At 70.4% G+C, this 24,091-nt stretch overlaps 1 protein-coding gene across 5 annotated transcripts; it reads right to left on the minus strand.

Annotated features, from left to right (window-relative positions):
- Window positions 1-3,148: 3,148 nt before the first annotated feature.
- Window positions 3,149-23,538, minus strand: ABCA2 (ATP binding cassette subfamily A member 2). Of its 5 annotated transcripts, XR_011649531.1 has the most exons (48): window positions 23,400-23,522; window positions 20,299-20,392; window positions 19,158-19,269; window positions 18,900-19,063; window positions 18,490-18,617; window positions 18,230-18,340; window positions 17,693-17,911; window positions 17,048-17,409; window positions 16,673-16,832; window positions 15,872-16,000; window positions 15,617-15,784; window positions 15,443-15,539; window positions 15,155-15,328; window positions 14,972-15,074; window positions 13,737-13,851; window positions 13,405-13,595; window positions 13,133-13,283; window positions 12,840-13,044; window positions 12,565-12,729; window positions 12,304-12,481; window positions 12,006-12,218; window positions 11,513-11,709; window positions 11,242-11,424; window positions 10,949-11,133; window positions 10,748-10,868; window positions 10,311-10,547; window positions 10,023-10,229; window positions 9,292-9,394; window positions 8,684-9,211; window positions 8,494-8,599; window positions 8,293-8,404; window positions 8,158-8,218; window positions 7,892-8,066; window positions 7,673-7,788; window positions 7,450-7,597; window positions 7,240-7,363; window positions 6,996-7,128; window positions 6,803-6,920; window positions 6,478-6,656; window positions 6,259-6,400; window positions 5,249-5,383; window positions 5,070-5,173; window positions 4,904-4,996; window positions 4,699-4,801; window positions 4,469-4,606; window positions 4,186-4,392; window positions 3,641-3,831; window positions 3,149-3,274 (listed from the first exon to the last, which is right to left on the minus strand). XR_011649531.1 is itself a non-coding variant. In XM_058302756.2 (47 exons), the coding sequence occupies exons 1-47, from the start codon at window positions 23,463-23,465 to the stop codon at window positions 3,796-3,798; spliced, it is 7,296 nt and encodes a 2,431-aa protein (XP_058158739.1). In that variant the 5' UTR covers window positions 23,466-23,538; the 3' UTR covers window positions 3,149-3,795. The 5 variants fall into 5 exon arrangements, 3 of the variants coding, with proteins under 3 accessions (XP_058158739.1, XP_058158740.1, XP_071073224.1); XM_058302756.2 differs by having other exon boundaries at window positions 3,149-3,831; window positions 23,400-23,538; XM_058302757.2 differs by lacking the exons at window positions 20,299-20,392; window positions 23,400-23,522 and adding an exon at window positions 19,994-20,066 and having other exon boundaries at window positions 3,149-3,831.
- Between the last annotated feature and the right edge of the window lie 553 nt (window positions 23,539-24,091).

A 24,091-nucleotide genomic window follows, 5' to 3' on the forward strand; every position in this document is an offset into this window, starting at 1 on the left:
CTGCCACCTGGCGGCCAAGCGCGGGACTGCCTGGCGCTGCCCGCTCGCGCCGCCCCAGGCTGGCCCCGACGGGGCGGCCGCGGTGGCCCCGGCTCCCCGACGCCTGCGCGCGCCCGCCCCGCCTTTTTGCCAAAGCCTCGGTTGCGACCAGGGGCCCCTGTCGCCGGACCGAGGACCCGAGGCTGCCTCGCCGCATGGTCACACGTGTTTGGGGTCCCGCTCGCCCGCGCCCTTCAAGGCCGTCCCTGGCACCTCGGTTTCCGCTCATTTGCTTCCGCACTGGTTTCCCGTCTCCCTGGCAAACAAACTGCCACCCTGCAGAGGCTGCCTGGGCTCCTTGCACCTGCACGTGCCCACCAGATGTCCTTAGTGTATATATCTTTTTATTTAAAAACAAATTTAAAAAAAAAATTCTCAGTCTTGGTAAAAGAAATTGAAAATGACATGAGCAGGTGTTTCAGAAAAAAAGGAAATACGAAACAACAAACTATATGGGGAGATGTTTTAATAGAAGATAGGCTCTATGGGTCTAACTGGCAGAAATCTGGAAATGTGCGTAGGGGAGCTGGGAGCACCTGGCCCCAGGCTGCACCTGTGCCCAGGATCTAGAGGCTCCCCGCTAAGAGAGCCACTGTGCTGCTCAGTGGCCTGCGCTAAGAGCACAAAGGCCCGGTGGCCGGGATCTCTCGGTAGAAAGACCTGGTGCAACCATAAAGAGGACAGAGGTAGTCCGCATGCCTGTGAGGCTCGTGGCTTAGACAAGTGGGGGGAAGGCAAACAGGAGAAGCTGAGGCTCCTAGTGCTTCCGTGCCCGTGCCCTCCCTGTAAGGACTCCTGCTGCCCTTGGGGCCCTGCCTCATTCTGCCTGACCTTCTCTCAGCTAAGCCCATCTGCAAAGATCCTATTTCCAGTAAAGGCCACGTCCACGGTCCCGGTGGGCAGGGATGTGGGGGCACTGTTCCACCCCGTGGACTATCACTCTGAATATTCACTTGTATATGTCTGAAAAAAGGACTCAGGAAATCTCGTGATTACCTCCAGGAGAAACAGAAATTTAACTTTACTCTTTAGCCATTCTACCATATTTTCATAGCGCCTTAAAGAAATCCAACCTTAAGCGCACGCGTGGCCTGCCGAGGCTATGGCTGTTGGTGCCAAACCTCTCCCTCAGCAACCCGCACCCGCCCAGCCTGCAGGGGCCTCGCCTCCCCCAGGTCCACAGACCACCTGAGGGGCCCTCGGCCTCTGTGTCTGCTCGTTGTTCCCCCCCAGGCCTCTGCCCGAGGCGCCAGGGCTTGTCGCTGTGTTGGCGAAATGCTCTCTCCGGAAGGACCCCTCTCTGCGGACCCCTCCCATCAACGACTGTAACCACTATGGTCCGAAGAGAAAGCCCGGCACGCTGGGAGCAAGGCCCAGTACCCACTCCCTGCTGAGGGGACAGGGCTCCTCAGAGAAGTGGCTGATTTCAGGGGGAGAGGGTGGAGTGTGCCCGGAAATCTTGTAACAAGAAATAAGGAAGTACTCAAAAAAAAGGTTGGAACGAGTCGCAAGCACATGAAAGGCACCTTGCAGGGGTTCTGTTGGCCAAATCCGGGGCCATTTCAGTGCTCGAAAGTGACCTAATGAATTTTAAGATTCATTGAAGGAAGAAAGCACGAGTGCATGGTGACATTTTAAAAGGGGAGCAGTTCTTTGTGCCAGAAAAATGCCAGCTAATGAAAGCAGAAAGAATTAAATGATTGGGAATCACCATTCTGTGGCACCTGTGGGCCAAAACCACTGGGTGCCAGAACATTCCGTGGCCAAAGCATCACCCAAGACGGCTTGCTGCCCCAAGGGGAGAAAGGCTCCCTCATGGAGCAGAGCTGGCGCCGCCCCGAGCCACGCAATCCCACCCAACACGGCCAGCACTGGACGACCGGCACCGCGCGTGACCTGGCATGCCCATGAAGGACCCCATGGCATCCCGGCCCAAAGCTGCATCTGGCCACGAGGACAGCATCCGATCCTGATGCAGCTGGAGCCATCGTCCCCACGCCTCCTGCAGGACAGCAGGGTGAGTGAGGCAGTGGCTTCGGGGAGGCCACAGGGTCCTGGGTGGGGAGGGGACTGCAAGAAAACCTGGCCTGTGTGCCGGGGCACAGCGTGTGCTCGCTCAGCCCTTGTTCTTGGGGGAGAGCGGCTGGAGGGGCCTCGGTTTTCTGTTCACTTTAAAATGGGTCAGCACAAAGAAAGGTGTGCAGAGAGAGGGCAAGGGAAAGCAACCAGGGAGGGTTTTAGCGGCCGGCGAATCTGGGTCCACGCTGTGGACGGTATGGCCCCTGCAGCTTCTCTGAGGCTTTAAAATAAAAAGTTGCAGTGATGGATCAGTTTCGACTCCCACGTTACAGATCAGAAGTCGAGCGGCTCAAGCTAGCACAGCTGGTCATTTCTTCGCAGGGTCCGTGGCGGGGCGGGGGCCTTGCCAGGGCCGGCTGAGGGGGCCACCTGGACGCCAGCCAGGCTGCGCACCCCCGGAGCCTGGGGTCTTCCTGCTGGCGGGGCTCGCTCTTGGGGCTGGTGGGACTGGGTCCCCGAGCCCTGAGCCCCACCCGGGGGGGCCTGCCTCTCCCGCGAGGCTGACCTCAAACCCCGTGGTTCTCACCACACTGGGCACCCGCTGTCCCCAGGCCCCAGAGACGGCGTGAATCCCAACGGCCCCCAGCATCGCCCTCTGGGCACAGCCTCTCAGCAACCCCAGAACGTGGCGGCCACAGCCGGACGTCCACAGGACCCCAAGCTCGCGTGGCCCAGATGGAAGCCACCACCCCAGCCCATGCCAGCCCAGCTTTTGTCAGCCTCGCCCATGCCCACACCCCAGCCTCCTGGGGGCCTTGGCCACTTGCTAGACCCGCTGTGAACCCCACTCAGACCTGCCCCAAAGCCCACCCTCATTGGCGTGAGACCCCGGCACCCAGGGAGCCCAGGTGTGGGGAGTGGGGAGAAGGGGAGGGAAGAGGCCCATGGCCTCGGTCACCCACCAGCACTGCCAACTGCCCAGCTGCCCCCTCCCTGCACCTGGGCCCTGGTCCAGATGTGCCCGGGGGGTGAAGCCAGAAGCCGGGTGGCTTTGGCACAGCCCGTGGGGCTACCTCACACACAGCTAGGGCAGGTTTGGCTGTTGTTTTTATTTAAAACAAACATCTGTGCGCTATGTACAGGCCAGGCTCCCAGCGGGGGCAGCAGGGGCTAAGCCGGATGGGAGAGTGGACGGGAGCTGAACGGACAGGGAGGGCTGGCCCTGGCCTGGTCGGCAGGGCCAGCTCCTCCATTCTGTCTGCCCCGGCCCTTGCCTGCCCTAAAGCAAAATAAATAGGTACTACGACCTGTGCTTTCCGCTCCGCGGCAGCGGGCCCAGCCAGGCAGCCCGCCAGCGTCCACGTACGGGGAGGCCGGGCTCGGCCGTGGTGGGAGAAGGCGGAGATGCCCAGCACGGGCGGTGGGGCCCAGGTCTGACCCCGTGGTGGTGGGCAGAACTGGGCAGAAGCAGGGCCGGGGGGCTGGGCCGCCCCAAGGCTTTAAGGCAAAGCGGGGTGAGGGTGCGGCCCGGTGGCCGGGCCAGCCTTTGGCACAGTTGGGGGTGGGCGGCCGCAGTGATCACAGGGCTGGGGATGGGGTAGTGGGCGCAGGAGGGACTGAAGCCATCGGTCCTGGACCCCCACTCCAGGACCCAGGGGGTGGGCTCGGAGGGCTTGGGGATGGGGCCTCAGCCACCACCCGGCTGTCCCCCGCCACGTCTGAACCAGCTCCCGGCGGTCAGCAGAGCGTGTCCGTGTTGAAGGAAAGCTGGGCCTGGGGGCGGCAGGCAGGCCCGGTCTGGGGTGGCGGCCTCCCCCCCACACCCACCCGGTGCCTGGTGGCCCCCACGCCCGCTCTGCCCAGGCCGGGGGGCCGCGGCGGGCTCCTCCCTCTGCTCCCGTACCCCTGCCCGGCTCCGCCTGTGCCGCCCGCTGTTCCCCAGGAGCTCTGGGCGCTGCCACAGTCCGTCTCTTCGGCCCGTCTCCAGCTTTCCTTCCCAGCTCCACTCCAGCCCCCGTGCCCAGGGGCCTCCGTGCGGGTCCCTGTCTGCCCCCGAGATGCATCGCCATGGCCAGCTGCCCCTCCACCCAGGCTGAGCCCCCGAGGCCGCCCCGCCAGCCCCCTCACCCGCTCCTCCTCGAAGCTGATGAGACCCTCGTCCTCCGTGTCCAGCTCCTCGGGCTCATCCACCACGAGGGCGCGGAGCTCCGTGGGGGTGGGCCGCGGCCGGAACAGGCTGAGCAGGCGGCCCAGCGGGGACTGCAGGGCCGAGGGGGGCTCGGTCTCCTGCTGCTCCAGGTTGTCGCTCTGCTTCTTGGCAAAGTTCACGAACACCTGGGGAGGGGCAGGGCGCGGCCAGGTGGGCGGGCGGGGCCGGGCAGGGGTGGGGGCCAAGACCGGTGGCACTCACGTTGTCCAGGGTGGTCTGGCTGACCGAGTAGTCCTCGATGCCCAGCACGCCCACCACCTGCTCCATCTTACTGAACACCTGGGCCAGGGACACGTGCTCCGACTTGAGCTGGTACTGCACCTTGGTGTGGTGCCGCTCCTGCGGGGACGCGGAGGTCACGGCCTCGCAGGCCCCGCCCCACGCCCCGCCCCACCCGTGGCCACGCCTCCACCCAGCCACACCACGCCCACCTTGAGCACCGCCTCCGGGAAGTTGCGGTTGAAGAAGCGCACCACGTCCTTCACGTTCTGGCTGCCCTTGGTGCGCACAGTGATCATGTAGCCGTCTCCAAACCTGGCGGAACACGTCCATGCCCGGGGATCCCCAAACCTCCCGGGCGGGAGCCCCGGCAGCCCGCAGCCCCACGCCCGGCGTGCCCGGCGCCCCCGGGCTCACCTGTTCTTCAGGTGCTGGATGCTGCCCAGGCAGCGGAGGCGCCCGTTGACCATGATGGCCAGGCGCGTGCACAGCGCCTCGCACTCCTCCATGCTGCGGGCAGAGGGGAGAGGCTGGCACCGCGCGGGCCCGGGGCGCCGCGGGAAGGGGGTGGGGGCGGCCGCACCTGTGCGACGTCAGCACCACGGAGCGCCCGGTCTTGATGAGGTCGAGGATGAGGTTCCAGAGAAAGCGGCGGGCCTTGGGGTCCATGCCCGTGGTGGGCTCGTCCTGGCGGTGGACAGCAGCCTTAGCGGCTCCACCCCCTCCCCCGCCCGGCCTCGCACCCCCGGCCCGGGGACTCACCAGGAAGATGAAGGCAGGGTACCCGATGAGGGCGATGGCCGTGGACAGCTTCCGCTTGTTGCCGCCGCTGTATGTGCCGGCTGGAGTGTCGGCGTACTTGGTCAGCTCCAGCTTCTCCAGCGCCCACCGCACCACCTGCGGGACAGAGAGGGCTCCGGGTCCGGGCCCCGCCCCCAGGCCCCGCCCCCAGATCCCACACACCTCCAGGCCCCGCCCAGGCCGCAGCTCCCAGGCCCAGGCCCCAGATCCCACATTGTGTCAAGGTGCCAAGCCCAGTCCAGCACCCAGGCCCCACCCCCAGGACCCTCACACCCCCAGGCTTTGCTCAGGCCCTGTCTGGGCCCCGCCCACAGACCCCCACACACCCCGGCCCTACCAGGCGCCTCCCTGGGCCCCATCCAGCACCAGGCGATGGCCCCATAGCACACACACCTGAGGCCCCGCCCAGCCCCAGCCCCCACCCCCCACCAGATCCCACGCTGCCCCAGGCCCTGCCCAGCACCCGGGCCCTGCCCCCAGATCCTCACCCACACAGGCCCCACCCAGCACCCAGGTCCCACACATCTCCAAGTCCCGCCCAGCGCCCAGACCTCACACCCCCCAGGCCCCCCTTAAAATTCATACTGCCCCAGACCCTGCATCTCCAGGCCCCGCCCAGGCCCCGCCCAGTGCCCAGACCCCGCCCCCAGTTCCACACACCTCCAGGCCCCACCCAGGGCCCAGGCCACGCCCCCAGGCCCACATGCTTCCAGGCCCCACCCAGCACCAAGGCTCCACCCCCAGGCCCACACACCTCCAGGCCCCGCCCAACACCCAGGCCCCGCCCAGCACCAAGGCCCCACCCCCAGGCCCACACACCTCCAGGCCCCGCCCAGCACCCAGGCCCCACCCCAGGTCCACAACCTCCAGGCTCCGCCCATGCCCCACCCAGCACCCAGGCCCCGCCCCAGGTCCACAACCTCCAGGCCCTGCCCGGCCCCGCCTGGCCCTGCCCAGCACTCGGCCCTCACCCGCCCCTCGTCCTTCCAGGGGATGCCGCGCAGCCGCGTGTACAGCTGCAGGTGCTCCTGCGCCGTGAGCTCGTCGAAGAGCGCGTCGAACTGCGGGCAGTAGCCGAGGCTCTGCTGCACCTGGAGCAGCTCCTTGAGCACGCTGGGGAGCGGCGGCCGTCACCAGCACGCGGGGGACGCGGCCCCTCGGAGCCACCCACGCCCCACGCGCCTGCCCACCTGTGCCCGTTGATGAAGGCCTCGCCCCCCGTCGTGCTCTCGTCGCCCGTCAGCATCTTGAAGGTGCTGGTCTTGCCCGCCCCGTTGACGCCCAGGAGCCCGAAGCACTCGCCGGGCCGCACGCCCAGGCACAGGCGGTCCACCGCCAGGATGCGGCCGATCTTCCGCGACTTGTACACCTGGGCCAGGGCGCCTGCCCCTCAGCCGCGCAGCCGGGCGCCTGGGCCCGCCCCCCACGCCACACCCCCTGGGCCCGGTTCCCCGCCCTGGGCCCTGCTCCCCACCCTCCGGGGCCCCATGCTCCCGCCTCCTCCTGCCAACCCACCTTGGTCAGATTCTCGATCTTGACCATGTCGTTGTCCGCATCCCCCCGCAGGACCCGCTGCCGCTCGCTGGCCACGTCCACGTCATCCTCCACGGGTTTGGTGGACACCGGCATGCGCCTGGGGGAGCAGGGTGGCAGCACCCCGCGGCTGCGCGCCCCGCTGCCCCTCCCGCCGCCCCCGCGCCCCACTCACTGTGGCTGCCGCAGGAAGTTGTACTGGCACATGATGGTGAGGAAGAAACCGACAAAGCCCTCCACGGTCATGGCCACCAGCCCGCGCGTCACGATGTCCCACTCGAACGGCGACTTCATCTTGTCCAGCTGGCCTGTGGGGCGGCAGCCGGCTCAGGGCCCGGGCCAGGGGTGCCCGGCCGCCCAACCCCCGCTGCACGCCCCCCCCTCCCCGCCGCCGCGGCCCGCCCGGGCGCCGCGCCCACCGATCTTGGCGTAGTACTCGTTGATGTACTCGTTGTACGCCATCTCCATGAGCCCGTGGCCCAGGTTGTAGTTGGGGAAGATGAGGAAGCAGCTCTTCAGGTAGCTGTTGACCACCTTCAGGTCCTGCGGGGCGGCACGGCGACACGGCCCCGTCGCCCCCGCCCCGCCCCCTGCGCCCCCGCCCCCGCCGGGCCCCGCCCGCCCGCCACCTTGTCGTGCTCGAAGAGCTGCAGCAGGAAGGTGGCCACGGTGGCCGTGATGCCGATGAAGAGGTTGATGACGATGAGGAACACGTAGGCCGAGCTGGGGACGTCGAACCAGAAGGAGGCCGGGTACATGATGGGGGTGATGGACCACCTGGGGGCGGGCGGCAGTCACTGGCTGTCCCCCGCCCCGCGCCCGCCCCCGTGCCCCGCCGCCGCCCGGCCGTACCCATAGAGCAGGAAGAGCGAGAGCACGGCGGGGAAGTTGGTGGGCGACGTGTAGGCCGGCAGGTCGAACACGAAGAGGATGATGACGCAGCAGGTGGCCGGGACCAGGTAGTTGAGCTGCAAGAGCGGGAGGGAGGGGCTGGCCGGGCTGGGCAGGGGGCCGCGGGCGGGCGCGGGCGGGGGGCGCGGGCGCAGGGGCGTGGCCCGGGCGGGGGCGCACCATGTCCCACACGTAGTTGGCCAGCCAGTAGATGACGGGGCTGCAGCCGCTGACGAACTGCAGGTGCTTGGCCTTGGAGGCCTTCTCGGCCACCAGGAAGACCACGAAGCTGGCCGGCACGAACGACATGGCCACGATGATGAAGATGGCGATGACCACGTCCGTGCCCTGCAGCCTGGGGGCGAGGCAGCCCTCAGCCCTGCGCCCGGCCGGCCACAGCCGCCCCGGGCCGCCCCCCGCCGCCCGTGTCCCCCAGCCGCACGTACAGGTAGTCCAGGGACAGGCTGGCGCTCGTCTTGTTCATGGGGTGGTTGGTGACGGTGATGCCTGCGGGCGGCGGACAGTTTCAGGCTGCCCCCTGCCCTGGACCCCGCCCCGCGCCTGTCCCCGCCCCTGCTCACCGTAGGCCGCGGGGTTGCCCCTGGCCTTGGGCAGGTTGGCGCGCAGGATGGCGTTGTTGAGGCTGTTGAGGTACGTGGGCATGCTGTGGTAGCCCTTGTTGTTGTAGAACACCTGCGGGCACAGGAGACCCCGCGCCGCTGTGGGGCACGGCAGGCGGCAGGTGGCCCCGGCACGGAGCCCACAGCCCCGGCGCCGCTTACCTGGGCTGCCCTGCGCACCGCAATCTTCCGCACCATGGGTGGGGCCCGGGCGCCAAACGAGGCCGGGATGGACTTCTGCACGTTGCCGAAGGTGATGGCGCCATACCTGGGCAGGTGGGCGGGCAGGGCGGTGAGGCCGGGTGCGCGATACCGGAGCCCCGCCCTCGGCAGCAGCCCCGCCCCAGCTCACCGGTGCAGCCGGAAGCGGTCGGAGGTGAAGAGCAGGTACTCAGACACGTTGTGGCCGGTGATGTCGGTCAGGATGTCGCCGGTGACGACGCGCATCTGGGGCGGGTGCCCGCCCACGCCGCTGGGGCACGAGAAGCCGGTGCCCTGCGTGGAGCAGCTGCAGCGCACGGGCTCCCGCACCAGGCGCGGCAGCGAGGGGGCCGACGTCCACGACAGGGCCGTGGGCGGCAGCGAGGCGTTCCAGGCCTGCAGGGGGTCCTCATCGGGCGCGGCCGGGGAGTCGGACGGGGCGGGCGAGGGCGGGGGCGGCACGAAGTTGGACAGCGGCAGCCCCTGCGTGAGGGACTCCAGGCACAGGCCGTTGAAGAAGCGGGCGGCCAGCAGCCGGGACTCGCCGCTGCTCAGGTTCAGCGTGGGCCCCAGAGAGCCGTTGGCGGGGGACTTGAGCACGCAGGTGGCGCCCACGCCCGACGGCAGCCGGAAGGTGCTCATGAGCTGCTGGGGGGTGGCGTCGGGCGACAGCCGCAGGCTGGGGGTGGGGGACAACGACCATGAGCGGGGGTGGCAGGTGCCAGCCCACCTCCCGCCCACGCCGGCCTGGGGCCTCACCGATCCTCCCGCCGCTCCTCGTTGGCGTAGGGGATGAAGTTGCCGCGCGGCTGGGTGTAGTTGTGGTACTGGGACGGCGAGAGGACCAGAGGGGGCAGGTCGCCTGGGAAGGGGTGGAGGCTGAGCGGGGTCAGCCGGCGCCCCCAGGCCTCGCGCCCTCTTCTCAAGACCCAGAGGGGAAGCAGACTTGGCCCAGTGGTTAGGACGTCCGCCTACCACATGGGAGGTCCGTGGTTCAAACCCCAGACCTCCTTGACCCGTGTGGAGCTGGCCTGTGCGCAGTGCTGATGTGTACAAGGAGTGCCCTGCCACGTAGGGGTGTCCCCCGCGTAGGGGAGCCCCACGTGTAAGGAGTGCACCCCATAAGGAGAGCCACCCAGTGCAAAAAAAGCCCAGCCCGCCCTGGAGTGGCGCCACACACACAGAGAGTTGACGCAGCAAGATGATACAACAAAAAGAAACACAGAGTCCCATGCTGCTGACAACAACAGAAGCAGACAAAGAACACCCAGCAAGTAGACACAGAGAACAGACAACTGGGACGGGGTGGGGGAAGGGGAGAGAAATAAATAAATCTTTAAAAAAAAAAAAAAAGACCCAGAGGGCCTGAGCCTGGGGTCCTGGCCCTGACCAGGGTGTCCCCAGGTCACTAGGGAGCAGGGCCGGGGCAAGGCTGGCCGCTCACCCTCAGAGCCCCCCGATGGCCCAAGCCCACCGACCAGCGGCCGTACCGATCTCGGGGACGGAGAGGGCCACTGTCATGGCCACGCAGACGAAGAAGGCGGGGAGCAGGATCTGGGAGCAGAGCGCCTTGGAGTTGCGGCGCGCGCAGTGGAAGCGCTTCACCAGCAGGCCGTGCAGCTGGCGCATCTGGAGCCGCCAGCCTTCCAGCTTGCGGCTGCCCTGGCCGACCCGCGTGAGGGCCTCGGCTTCAGCCTCTGTGCAGGGACAGGCGGGCTGAGCGGTGGCCCGTGCTGCCCTGCGCACCCCCGTGCCCCCACGCTCAGCCGTGCCCCCACCTTGCAAGCTGATGTTATCGGGGTCCTGCGGGTTGTCAAAGAGCGGGCGGTAGTCGCCGTACACCTCGGCGTAGCCGGTGCCCTCGTCGCCCCGGGCAGAACCCACTGAGGACGCCGACTGCAGGGACACTTGCGACTGGGCCAGCTCTGAGCACCGGGTCAGGTTGCCGGCTGGAGTCTGGCCGGCCACAGGCCCTTCGGCCCCCACGAGCACGTCCTTCCGGGACTCCTTCGTGTCTGTAGGGCACAGAGGCCGGCGAGGAGGAAGGAGGGCTCAGGGCAGCCCACCTGCGCACCTGGCCCTGCAGGTCCATCCCTGAGCCCACCTGGTCACCCAGGCCCCCAGACCCAGAGACGTGGGAGCGATAAGCCCCGGGCCCCCGTGCAGCTGTGGGAGGGGGCTAGCGAGGGGCTGCAGGGGCCCTCCCACCACACACCCGCCTCGCTGTTCTCCGGCGACTGGTCCTCCTCCGACACCTTGAGAAACACCTCCTCCAGCGTTGTGTCCATCAGCCCGAAGCTGCTCAGGTGCAGCCCCTCCAGGCTGCACTCCAGGTGCTACAGGAGGGCCGGGTGAGGCCTGGCGTGGCGGGCGGGTGCCCACGCCCCCAGCCCGCCCTCCCTGCCCACTCGCCCACCTGGAAGAGGCGCTCGAAGGCCCCCTTTTTGGCAGCCTCGCTGGGCAGGACATAGGAGAGCTCGGTGCTGGTGTCGGAGACCAGCAGGCAGGAGGCCACGTGCTTGCGGATGAACTGCGACACCTGGGGCTCCAAGCAGCTGCTGAGCGGGGCGCGCCCTGGGGGGCTGGACGCCAGGCCTGGCTCTGCCGGGGGAGGGCAAGGGGTGGGCAGGGGCCGACGGGGCTTCCGGGCCCCTGGGGCGGGGGTGGGCCCCGCCCCTTCCCCGCAGACAGGGCGGCCCCGGCGCACACCTTGGGGACCCCCGGGCTCGGCGGGCCGCTTGACCAGCGTGAGGCGGTAGCCGTCGCCGTAGGCGCCCTTGAGGAAGAGCGGGGAGCCGCAGCACTTGAGCTTGCCGTGGGAGATGATGGCGATGCGATCGCCCAGCAGGTCGGCCTCGTCCATGTGGTGGGTGGACAGGAGGATGGTGCGGCCTGCCGCCGTGCGGGTCGGGTCAGGGGGTGGGCCGGGCAGGCAGTGGCCGCCCCTCGGCCGCCCCAGCGTCAGCCGTGCCCCGCTCACCAGGCTTGTACTTCAGGATGAGGTCCCAGATGGCGCGGCGCGCGTAGGGGTCCACGCCGGCCGTGGGCTCGTCCAGGATGATGGCGCGGGAGCCGCCCACGAAGGCGATGGCCACGGAGAGCTTGCGCTTCATGCCCCCGGACAGCGTCTGCACCAGCGAGTGACGCTTGTTGGAAAGCTCCAGGTCTTCAATCATCCTGGAGAGGCGAGGGGGCCACAGGGCGTGGGGCTGGGCATGGGCGGGGGGGAGACCCTCACTGCTCCTCTGTGCCAGATCTGCCCGCGCCCCGCCCCAGCCCAACGCCCACTTGCTGTCTCCCTGCGGATCGCCGTCTGCGCCCCCGGCCCCGCCCCTTGCCCGCTCCCTGCGCAGCCCCGCCTCCCCTATGGCCCCGCCCCCATCCCGCCCACTTGTCCACTCCCAGTACAGCCCCGCCCCGCCCCTTGCCCGCTCCCTGCGCGGCCCCGCCCCGGACCCCGTGGCCCCGCCCACTTGTCCATCTCCTTGCGGATCTCCTCCTGCGCCCTGCTCTTGAGGCGCGAGTAGAACCACAGGTGTTCCTCCACCGTCAGGCGGTCGAAGAGCACGTTGTGCTGCGGGCACATGCCGAGGTTCTTGCGGATCTCGTCCATCTCCGTGCGGATGTCGTGCCCGTAGATGGTGGCCGAGCCCGAGGTGGGCGGGAACAGGCCGGTCAGGATGGACCTGGGCAGGCGAGGCCAGCCGGTTCCTGCCACTGCCAGCCAGGCCGCCCGGCCCGGCCCGCCCCGCCCCGCCCCCGGTCGCTCACATGGTGGTGGTCTTCCCCGCGCCGTTGTGGCCCAGGAAGGAGACCACCTGGTTCTCGTAGAGGTTCAGGCTCAGCTTGTCCAAGGCCAGCTTCCTGTTCTTGTAGATCTTGGTGAGCCTGTCCACGCACACCACCAGCGGCAGGTGGGTGGGCTCCTCCTCCATGCCGCGCGTCTCCTCTGCACAGGGACGCGGGTCAGCGGGCCGGGGCGGGGGAGGAGGGGCGCCCGCTCCCACCGCCCTCCGCCCTGGGCCCGCTCACCGCAGCGCCGGCTCTCCATGGCGCAGGCCTGGTCCTCCTCCATGACGCTGAGGCGGGGCCCGTGCCCCCACGGCCAGCCCCACTCCCACGCCTCCGCGCGCCCACTGCCCAGCCAGTAGGATTTCTGCAGCGGGAAGTACCAGGGCCGGGGCAGCCCGTACATCCCTGGGGGCGGGGAAGGCAGGCGAGGCTGACCCCGGGCCTGGGGCACGCGCGCCACCCTGTGTGGCTCCGGGGACACCACTTGCCCCACCCCTCGCCGGGGGTGCCAGTACCTGGATGCACGGCCTCGATGTACCACGTGAGCACACCGTACACGGCCGCGTCCACCATCAGCATGGTGACGGCCAGCAGCAGGTTGAAGTCGTCCCCTTCCACCGGCGACTGGCTGAAGGTGTGCCACTGGATGCCCACGCCCGCCACCTCGTACAGGGCGAAGTACTTGGAGCCCAGGCCGAAGGCCGTGGTGGACATCAGGGACTGCGAGAGAGCGTGACGTGGGCAGGTGGCAGGAGGGACGCTCCGCCTGCCCGCGAGCCCCGGCCACGCCCTCGTATGTGCCCCTCACCGCGATGCACTTCTCGAAGGCCGTGATCTTGTCGTGCGCCACCTCCTCACGGATGGCCACGTACATGTAGGGCACGTAGCTCAGGAAGTAGATGATGCCGCCGCAGGCCGAGGCCAGCTTGGCCTTGGAGTACAGCACGGACACCAGGAAGCTGGGGGCCGCAGCCGTCAGCAGGGCACGCCCCCGCCCATGCCCGCACCCGCCCCCTGGGTGCGGCCGGCCGTGGCCTCTTTGGCTGAGTGCCCGTGTGGTGTGGGCGCGGCCCTGCTCACCAGAACATGATGGTGGCCACGGCGTAGACGGCCAGGAAGAGCCAGATGATGAGCACGTGGCTGTGCATGAGCACCTGGCCGTACTTGAGGATGGCGGTGAGCGCCGTCACCGAGATGGACAGCTGCACGAAGCCGGTGATGAACCAGGCCACCCAGTGCACGGCGTTGTCCAGGCCCATGGTCTTCATCACCTGCGGCGGGGCGCGGGGGCGGCTGGGTGGGCACGGGGCGCACGCCCCCAGCCCCCGGCCCCAGCCTGGCAGGGAGGCGGCAGCTGCCAGCCCCTGGGGCCCCGCCTCCCTGCAGCCCTGCTGCTGTCCCCCACTTCCCACCTCCTTGAGCCGGTGCTCCTTCTCAGCCACGATGTGCTGGATCGTCATGGCCACCGAGTAGACCCAGGAGATGACCATGCAGAGCGGCATCATGTGCTCGATGACAAACAGGAAGCTGGGGGGGCAGGTGCGTGGGGGCATGGGGTGTGAGGCAGGGGCCTGAGGGGCGTGGGGGCATGGGGTGTGAGGCAGGGGCCTGAGGGGCGTGGGGGGCATGGGGTGTGAGGCAGGGGCCTGAGGGGCATGGGGGGTGTGGGGGGCAGGAGGCAGGACCTGAGGGGCGAGGGGGACATGGGGTGTGAGGCAGGGGCCTGAGGGGCGTGGGGGGCATGGGGTGTGAGGCAGGGGCCTGAGGGGCGTGGGGGGCGTGGGGGGCAGGAGACAGGGGCCTGAGGGGCATGGGGGGTGTGGGGGGCAGGAGGCAGGACCTGAGGGGCGAGGGGGACATGGGGGGCAGGAGGCAGGGCCTGAGGGCGTGGGGGCATGGGGGGGAGGAGGCAGGGCCTGAGGGGCGTGGGGGGGCAGGAGGCAGGGGCCTGAGGGGCGTGGGGGGCGTGGGGGGCAGGAGGCAGGGCCTGAGGGCGTGGGGGCATGGGGGGGAGGAGGCAGGGCCTGAGGGGCGTGGGGGGGCAGGAGGCAGGGGCCTGAGGGGCGTGGGGGGCGTGGGGGGCAGGAGGCAGGGCCTGAGGGCGTGGGGGCATGGGGGGGAGGAGGCAGGGCCTGAGGGGTGTGGGGGGGCAGGAGGCAGGGGCCTGAGGGGCGTGGGGGGCGTGGGGGGCAGGAGGCAGGGGCCTGAGGGGCGTGGGGGGCGTGGGGGGCAGGAGGCAGGGGCCTGAGGGGCGTGGGGGGCGTGGGGGGCAGGAGGCAGGGCCTGAGGGCGTGGGGGCATGGGGGGGAGGAGGCAGGGCCTGAGGGGCGTGGGGGGGCAGGAGGCAGGGGCCTGAGGGGCGTGGGGGGCAGGAGGCAGGACCTGAGGGGCGAGGGGGACAGGAGGCACGGGGGGCAGGAGGCAGGGCCTGAGGGCGTGGGGGCATGGGGGGGCAGGAGGCAGGGACTGAGGGTCATGGGGGGCAGGAGGCAGGGTCCTGAAGGGTATGGGGGGCATGGGGGGACAGGAGGCAGGGCCTGAGGGCGTGGGGGGCATGGGGGCAGGAGGCAGGGCCTGAGGGCATGGGGGGCATGGGGGGCAGGAGGCAGGGCCTGAGGGCGTGGGGGCCCCGCGGCGCCGCACTCACTCGTCGCGCGTGTAGCAGGGGTAGGGGAACATCTGCACGTAGCTGCCCGGCTCCACCACGTCGTGCCCCACGAAGGTGTTGATGATGGCGCGCTCCATCATGTCTGCGGGGGGTGCGCAGTCAGGGCTGCCCCCTGGCCCCGGCCCCGCCCCCACCCCTGCGCGCAGCCGGGCCGCCCCTCACCCTGGATCCAGACGAAGCCGTAGAGGAAGTAGAAGCGGCCCCCCGTGTTGGGCCCGGGCCGCCAATACGCGCGGCGGATCTCGTTGGTCTTCTCAGTGAAGCTGGAGTTCTGGCGGATCTTGTAGTGCACGTGCGGTGGCAGCGAGCCGTCCTTGCGCGTCTGGAAGATCACACCTGGGGGTGCGCGGCGGGGGCGTGGGCGGGGCCCGGCGAGAGCGGGCTTGGCCATGGTGCGGGGGGCCGGGGGACCCCGGGGCAGGGGCAGGGCGGGGCCCACCAGGCACTCACTGGCAAACACGGTGACGTTGTCCTGGTAAGCCTGGTTGAGCGTGTAGTTGACGATGCTCTCCTCGTCGGGAAAGCCCTTGAAGATGTCCACGCTCACCTGGGGGGCAGCACGCCGTCGGAGCCAGGCCTGGGCGCAGGCACGGAGCCCCACCGCCCGGGCACGCCCTCGCCCACCTTGGACATGAACTGGATCCAGCCGCAGGCCGCGTTGTCGATCGTGTCCAGCTGCTGCAGGAGGGCCGAGCCGTTGGGCAGGGAGAAGTTGTCCTGGCGTAGGGCAGGGGGCAGCTCCTCCAGCGAGACGTTCAGCGCTTCGGGGTGCAGCCGCAGCTCCTCCACATACTGGGGCGGTGAGGATCCGGCTCAGAAGGCGGCCTGCTCCAGCCACCCCGCCCCTCCCACCGCCTCCCCCAGCTCCCCTCCCCGCACCTGCTGCAGCCACTGTAGGTGCCGCTGCAGCCTGCCCTGCTGCAGGAAACCACGGATCTCGGCCGAAATGTTCAGCCAGACCCGGGCATAGTGAGTCACGTTGCCCACAAATGCGAAGGTCTCGTTGGCCTGTGGGAGGGGGGCCGGGAGGCACGGCTGGCCGCCACCCCCTTGCGTGTGCCGCAGCCCATCCCCACCCACAGCCGTGCCACGGGTGCTAACGGCCTCTTCCTGCCGGCCGAACTTCCAACTGGACCTGGCAGCACCCCCCACACACCAGCCTTTCTGCAGCGCCCACACAGCTGTCCCCATCCACCTCAGACACCGCGCAGCCTCAGCCTCCCTCACGAGCTCCTTCGACGCCCCATCTCAGCTCACCCGTTAAGGGCCCTGCCCGCAGCCCTCATCGCTGCTTGTCCCGTCCTAGGCATCCCTTTGGCACCCAGGGCCCCCAGCCTCACCCACAGCTGACCCCTCCCGACTCAACTCCCAGAAAGGGCAGGTGCCCCCGGAGAGCCCAGGGCATCACCCACCCAGCTGTCCCTCAGCCCCACACCCGTCCTCGGCCCAGTCGGGCCACCTGGTCACAGCGCAGGGCTCACGTGCGTCCATCTCCACCCAGCGCAGGCCCGGACCCAGCCGCTGGCCTCCACTGCATTCTGCAATCCACGGCAGCCCGGGCCAGGAACCCCCAGCCCCGGGGCGGGCTCCCCCTTGGCCGTGCTGCGCCCCACACATGGCGATCCCCCGACCCCTTCGGCTCACAGGCGGGGGCCCCGCGGCTCCTGCGCAGGGGCGCACCTTGAGGATGACGCGGTCCGCCTCGGAGCCCGCGGGCGCGTACAGGATCTTGGGGTTGCTGGTCATGAGGTGCACGAGGAGGCCCAGGTTCCGCTGCTCCTTGCTCGTGAAGCCCAGGGAGCTCATGTTGCCCCTGCGCAGAGCCTCGGGCTCCAGGGTGCTGGGCGGAGGGCGGGGCGGAGGGGTTAGGCGCGGCCTCGGGCGGGCGGGGCCTGGGGGCGGGCGGGGTCCTGGTGGGCGGGGCCTGGGGTGGGCGGGGCCTCGGGCGGGGTTTGGGGCCCAGTGGGCACCCAGAGTGCGGGCAGGGCTGCTGGCTTGGGAGTGGGGGACAGAGTGGGCCGTCCGGCTGGCGCGCCCCCTCCCCGCCCCACCTACCGGTTGTTGCCGCACAGGATGGGCTGCAGGCCCGCCCAGAGCTGCACGAAGGCCGAGCACTGGCCCTGCAGCGCGTCCGGGGCAGCGGGGGCGGCCGCGGGCAGGCTGCCCTCCTCGGCCGTGGCGTTGGGACCTGATCTGGCCCCGGTCCCATTGGCTGCCCCTCCGGGGCCACTGGCTGGGGACCCGGGCGGCCGGCGCGCGCAGGCGCCTTGGGGCAGCAGCAAGGCTAGGGCCGAGAGGACATCCACGTCCCGTAGAACCTTCTGGGCGTCCAGCAGGTCCTCCAGCAGCGCCTGCAGCTGCCGCGGGGGTGGGGGCTGCTGCTGGGGGTCTGAGCCGTTGGCAGCATCCAGGCCCAGCTGAGGGGGAGACGGTACATGGGAAATGGAGGCTGGCAGCTGGAGGGCCCAGGGCAGGAGGGCCCCGTGCAGCTGGGACAGGCTGGGGGCGGGGACCAAGGGAGGGGTGCAGGGTGGGGAGGGGAAGTAACCCGTTAGGGAGGGTGACATGCAGGGGTCTGAGCATGGCATGAGGAAATGACCTTGGACACCCCACAGCAGGCACCGTCCACCCACGGCTGGACGCAAGAGCCCCCGGGGTCCACCGCAACCGTGGCACATTCCCCAGCACCAGGCACTTCACCTGCTGGGCGAGCTGGGCAAGGTCCAGCTGCTCACGGAGCTCGGCCGCCAGCCCAGAGAAGCGCCGGGCGCGGGCTGCGGCTGGCCCGCTGCAGACGACCTCGCGGTAGCCCTGCAGCACGGCCTGCTGACCTGCGGGCGCTGCGAGGATCCGGCCCAGCTCCCCGGAGCCTGGCGCACAGGTGAGCTGCTCCAGGAGGGCCGGGGCCAGCAGCAGCTCCTGGGGGAGGTACAGGGGGACAGCTGGGGCCAAGGAAGGACTCTGGGAAGGCACCCCCACAGGAAGGGGGCCAAGGTCCCGAACCAGGACAGCCCTCGGCCCTCACCCTGCCCCACCCACTCTGCTCAGGCCTGAAACTGCTGGACTCTGCACCATGGGGGTCCCCGACATGGCCGTACTGCTTGCCCCCACCCCCGTACCCTCCCTTGCCCCAGGAGAAGCTTGATAGGATCAGGCGCCCTCTTCCTCACCTGCCTGGGCAGGCACACCTACCCAGTGGCAGGTGTGTGCCTGCATCCCACCCACCAGCCCCCTCACCTCCATCCGGATCAGAGCGTTGCTACTTTGGTGGCCCCAGGGCACCTGACTCCTGGGAAGGCCAGAATCCACATGCAGGGTAGGTGATGGCCCAAAGAGCAGGCGATAGACCTGGGGAGGGGGCAGGGCTCAGGCCGGGGGGTCCTCCCCAGCACCCTGGAGTTTGGCTCCAATCATTTGCATCCCCCCACGCCCACCTCCAGGGGCTACAGGAGGGCGAGGCAGAGTGACCAGACCTGCCGTGGGGCAAGGCCCCTCACCTCGGCAGGGACCACCTGGGCAGCCAGGAGGGCCTGGGCAGTGCCATTAGGCAGGGACAGGTTCTGCGTCAGGAAGCGCCGGAGCTCCCGCGGGTCCCTGGCCACAGAGTCCAGGGAGAAAGTAGCCACTGCAAGGTAGAAGGATGGGCTGGGGGCCCTGCCGAGCTGGGGGCCCCACTGGCTCAGGGCCAGCTTCTCGCGCTGCGACGCAGGAAGCAGGGTGGGTGGCTGGGCCGGGGCCTGCACCACGTGCACGTGAGCCCAAAGGTGTGACAGGGAGACCCGCGGGTGGCAGCAGGTCTCTGGCAGGCAGTGGCAACGCCAGGGCGGGGTCCCAGCCCCATGCCAGAGACCAGGCCCCAGCCCCACCCCACCCTCCCCAGGGCACACCTGCCCCCTCCAGGACACACCTGTGGAGCCACGGGAGCGGCTCTCCCAGGCACCCGGGCCTGAGCTTAGGGCGTCCAGGTGCTGGCGCAGGGCCTCGAGCTCCGCGCCCAGGCTGGGCCGGGCTGGGTCGAACAGGTTGCTCTCCTCCACCACACGGTCCAGGCGCTCCAGGAGCTGCGTGACCCTGCGCGCCACGAAGCCGTCACCCCAGGAGCCGGGCCGGAGGACAGGTAGGGGGAGGGGCTCCCGGGGTCCCTCCCCCAGTGGGGGGCACGCACGTGGAGTTGGAGTACTGCAGGAAGCCGAACTCGTCCCTCTGGCCGTCGGGGCACAGCGACTGCATGACGGGCAGGATGCCAGCGGACGTGAGGGGCGCTGCAGTGTAGAAGGCTGGCGGGACAGGGCAGTGAGGGGGGGGGGTTCATGTAGGGGGGGAGACGGGCGGAGAGGAGAAATTGGGAGAAAGTCAGGAAGGGGAAGCAGCCTTCGGCAGAAGACGGCGGGCAGGGCAGAGCATCCAGCCCCAGCTGTGTTAGGGACCGAGAGTTCCAGTGCAAATGACCATGGCAGGTCAGAGGTCAAAGGGCCACTCACCACCCCACCCCCATAACTCCCAGGGTAGCCCTCTCTCCTCGGCCAGGCTAAGGCCACGAGGCCCTGGCCCCTCCCCCCACCCTGCCCTGAGAATTCAGTTGTGGCACTTCCCAGGGCCAGGGGGGGCACGTGCGGCCCCCACTGGGCAGTGACCTCTAACCTCTCTGGCCAGCTGGTTAGCAGAGTGGGTGCAGGAGCTCCCAGGGGCAGGAGGGGAAAGAAGCCAGGCTAGACCAGCCCCCGCCCAGTCAAACCCAGACCTAGTCCAGGCTTCCCAGTCCAGGCTAGCCCAGCCCCAGCCCAGGCTAGCCCAGCTGTAGGCTCATCAAGCCAGCCCCAGTCCAGGCTAGCCCAGCCACAGCCCAGGCTAGCCCAGCTCCAGCCCAGGCTAGCCCAGGTGCTCTCCACCCAGGGGAGACGGCCTGGAGACCCCACAGAGAGACACCCAGACAGCCTGGCCCGGGCACCAGGCGTGGCCCAGCCGCCTGGCCCTTCACTGCCCTGTGGGGCCCGGCCGGACCTGGGAGGGGCTGTTAATGCAAGCAGAGAGAGTTGCTCAAGCCACAGCAGACCATGGGCCATCCCGCCGCAGCCGCCGGGGCGAGGTGGACAGGTGGCTCTCACTTACAGACTGCATGCGGCGGCGTGGCGTGAGAGGGTGGGAGGCCATGCGTGGGGGGTCGAGACAGAACAGAGGAGGCCGGTGAGGGCTGGCGCCGCGCGGCCGGCCCGCCGCCCCCGGCCCCGCCAGCCGGCCCTGCGCGCGCTCCCGCGGGGCGTGCGTGCTGCCGTGCGCACGGGGGCGCGCGTGCGGGGGCGGCTCACCTTCCTTCACCGAGATGGTCGGCTTCTTCTGCCGCAGCCCCAGCAGGATGAAGAAGAGCACGAGCGGGATGAAGAGCTCGAAGGCCAAGACCCACTGGAAAGGGAGGCCGCGTGAGCCCCGCCCCCCAGCTGGGCCTCCCGGGGCGCCCCCGGGGTCCATGCCTCGCCGAGGCGGGCTCGGCAAAGTCTCACTTCGGGGCACCTCGCCCCGTGAGGACCGCTAGGGCCAGCAGGGACAAATCAGCCAGCCAGCGGTCCACTCTGACCTGTTTCTGCCCAACTCATCTTCCCCCTCCCCACCTGACAGGGCTGCCTGGGCAGGACCGGCTGGCCCCTCCGACACTCCCCCAGGGCCGGCCCTCCTCCTCGCCATGTCTGCGGCGCTGTCCAGCCCCCACGCGGGGTGGCTGGTGAGAGGAGGTCCCGACAACCCTGCGGGAGAGGCACCTCCTTCTGCCCGGGACACTCAGGGGGGCTCCTGGGTCTCGAGTCCCAGCTCCTGCTCGGGCCCAGCCTGGGCTCAGCTTTCCCGGGACCACCGCGGCTCCCCCCGCGCCACGCGGGCAGGGCTGGTGGAGGCCTGGGCCTGAGCCTGTGGCCTCCGTTTTCACCAGACCAACGGAGCACTTGGCCAGGGCCGCCTCCCCCTCCCCCGGGCACCCTTGACCCTTGCACCCGCCCAGCGGGGCCACGTGGATCCTCTGTGGGCGCCAGGCTCCCTTCAGCCCCACCGCACTGGGAGCCAGAGTTGGGTGCTCCCCAGCGGCGCCCCCGCCCGGCGCAGGCCGAGCCCCTGCCCGCCCGGTGGGGAGGCCGCTGTGTTTACTGTCACTGACAATAGCGCTCTGTGGTCTGGAACACTCCGGGCTGTGTGTCTCCGCGCCCCACGCCCGTCCCAGCCTGTGCCGGCCCCCGGCCCTTGCCAGCCAGGCCCGAGCCCGGGGCGTGCCCGCCTGCCCGCCAAGAGGCACCGCAGGCCCCACCGCGCCCCCAGGCAGGGGCGGCTGGGTGCGCACCCGGCGGCACCCGAGGCAGGGGTCACGGCCATGGTGCCAGCCCTGCCCGCGCCACCTGCCACCGGGCACCTCGCTGCCGTGGCTGCAGCAACAGGCCCGGCCGCCTCCCCCATCGCTATAGCAACGGCCGCGCACGAGCTGCCGGGAGGAGGGGAAGAGGCCTGCTGGGGGCGACCGCGAGGGGCCTCGGGTGGCGGGCGGGCCGTGTGGGCTCAGCCCCACCTAGGCACCTGCCAGGGGCCCGCCCTCCCCCCTCTGGAGCTGCCCAGCTGCCCCCACGCAGCTGAGGCCCCCCTCCTCGGGGCACCTGCCCCATCGGGGGTCGGGGGGAACAGGTGAGACGTGAGGGCCGAGTTGCCACAGTAACTGGAGGCAGGGGGTGCCGCCTCCCCCCGCCTCCACCCTCCGGCTCCTCTGGCGCCGGGTTTGCCCCGCATCCAGCTAATGAAGAGGTGGTGGCCACACTCACAGACGAGGACGCGGGCACCGAGCTTGGGAAGGGGGAGCGGGCTGTGTGTGGAGGTCCCTGGCCCGCTGTGGGCTGGCGCTCCCCGTCCTTGCCTTTCCACCACGCCCCCACCCCCAGGCCACGCGGGACGCCTCTGGTCACCCGAGTCCAGCCTCCGGAGTCCAGCTCCGAAGCCCCAGGCCCTTCCCGGGGAAAGCGGGGTTGGGGCGGGTGGGCGTGTGCTCCAGCTCCCAGGCAGCCCAGACCCTCGGAGCAAGCCCACAAGACCCCAGCTGCCCGGAGAAGTCCCTGCCCCACGGAGGCCCACGCTGCCCCCTGGCAGCGCCCACCTGCCCGCAGGGCCCTGGCCGAGAGGACCCCGAGGTCCCCACCAGTTCCACCACTCCCACTCTGCTCCCAGCCCTTGGGGGAAGCCCCTCCTGCCAAGACCCCTGGGGCAAATTCTGATGATGCCCCGTCCCAGCCCTGCCTCTGCCACCTCCACCCTGCCACCCCCAGGGACCCCAGGCCTGGAGCTGGGGGGCTGCACCAGGGCTGCCCTGTCTGTGTGCCCGATGGAGGAAGCTGCCCCAACCCTGGCTCACCGCCAGGGCCAGGTGCCCGGGGGAGCCCTGGGAGGCCGCGGGGAGGACGGCGCCACCCCCCCCCCCCCGGCCGCAGCCCTGGGGCTCCCAGTGGGCACCTCAAAGGCCAGCTCAAGGAGGAGCGGACAGGGGCAAGGGAGGCCGAGCAGGAGCTGCCCAGGGGCATGGGGCACTGAACCCCAGGGTCCCAGGCTGGGCAAAAGGACGCCTCCTCCTCAGGCTCCCCCACCCCCCTCAAGGGCCCAGGGCCAGGCCATGGGAACCCGAGCTGCTCTGGGCCCCGCCCTGGAAAATCCCAGGGGTGCGCTGAGACACCTGAGCTGGCCAGGCCTCTGGGTGACCTGGGCAGACCCGCAGGGCAGGAGGCGGGAGGGGCCGTCCCGCCCCAGCCCCGCTCCCGCCCAGGGCACCTGTCCCTGAGGCCGCTATGCCCTCAGGCCCGGTGGCTGCCCAGGCGTGGAGCACAGCCCCAAGCAGCCGAGCCTGGGCTCCAAAGGACAAAGGGGTGCAGGAGGCCGCTGGCCAAGCAGGAACAGCAAGGACATTCCTGGTAGCAAAAAAAAAAAACGCAGCACGGGCCGGTGGAGGTGCCAGGGCGGGGAGTGGGGGTGCCGAGACCAAGCGCCGTGTCAGGTGCCTCCCCAAGGGCGGACGGGCCATGGAGGGCGGGAAGGGACGCGGCTCAAGGGGGCTGGGCTTGGGGCCCACGGTGCCCCGGATCCGAAAGGGACCCCAGCCCCGGGCCCGCCTCCCCCCTGGAAGCCGTGGTGTCTCCGCGCCCCGAGGGCTGGGCGCCTGCCCCCGACCCGCAGCCGGCCGCGCGGGGCGCCGGCCCGTGACTCAGCCCCCGAGCCGCGAGGGCGGCGGGCGCGGGGGCCGGGGGCGCGGCGAGCCCCCCAGGCGGGCGGCGGGCGGCGGGCGGGGCTGCTGCGCCAGCGGGCGGGCGGGGGCTCCGGCCTGCGGCGCGGCCTCCCGCGCCCGGCGCCCCCGCGCCCCCCGCGCCCCCGCGCCCGCAGGCCGCGCGCCCCTCACCGGGCTCCGGCGCTTCAGCGTCACGTTCTTCCAGAGCAGCAGCTGCAGCTGGTGCAGGAAGCCCATGGCCGCGCCGCGCCCCGCCGCCCGCCGCCCCGCTCGGCATCGCCCGCGCCCGGGACCGGCTCCGCGCTGGCTCCGCCCCGGCGGCGACGGCGACAGCGACCCGCGCGCCCCCGCCCGCGCCGCCCCCGCTTAAAGGCGCCGCGCGCGCCCGCCGCCCGCGACCCCGCGCGCGCCCGCGACCCCTGCCGGCCGCGCTCGGGAGGAGCCCGGGACCCCGGACCGGGAGACCCCCCCGCCCCCGGCCGCGCTCCCGAGGACGGGCAGGACCTGTGACCATCCCCCCCCCCCCCCCCCGCCCCCCGCAGGCCCTGCGCCCCCTCCCCAGCCCGCGGGCGGTCCCCTGGCCAGCCCTGTCTCTAAGGCCCCTCAGCACCCACATCCAACCCAAGCCCCTGCCCAGCCTCCAGGGCCAGGTGACCAATGGGCACTGGGCCCTTCCCCCCCGTGGCCCCCGGCTGCGCCCGGCCACCCCCAGTTGCATCCTCCTGCAGACACGCCCTGCGCGGCCCTTGGCCCCTGGGCCCCCTTGTGCTCCTGAGCTGGAAGGGATGCTGGGGGAGGCTCAGCCCCCCAGGTCGCCCCCTCTGCCGGCCCTCCTCCAGAAGTGCAAACCAGGGGCCGCAGCC

Source organism: Dasypus novemcinctus, chromosome 8 (assembly GCF_030445035.2).
Source record: "Dasypus novemcinctus isolate mDasNov1 chromosome 8, mDasNov1.1.hap2, whole genome shotgun sequence".
NCBI lineage: Eukaryota > Metazoa > Chordata > Mammalia > Cingulata > Dasypodidae > Dasypus > Dasypus novemcinctus.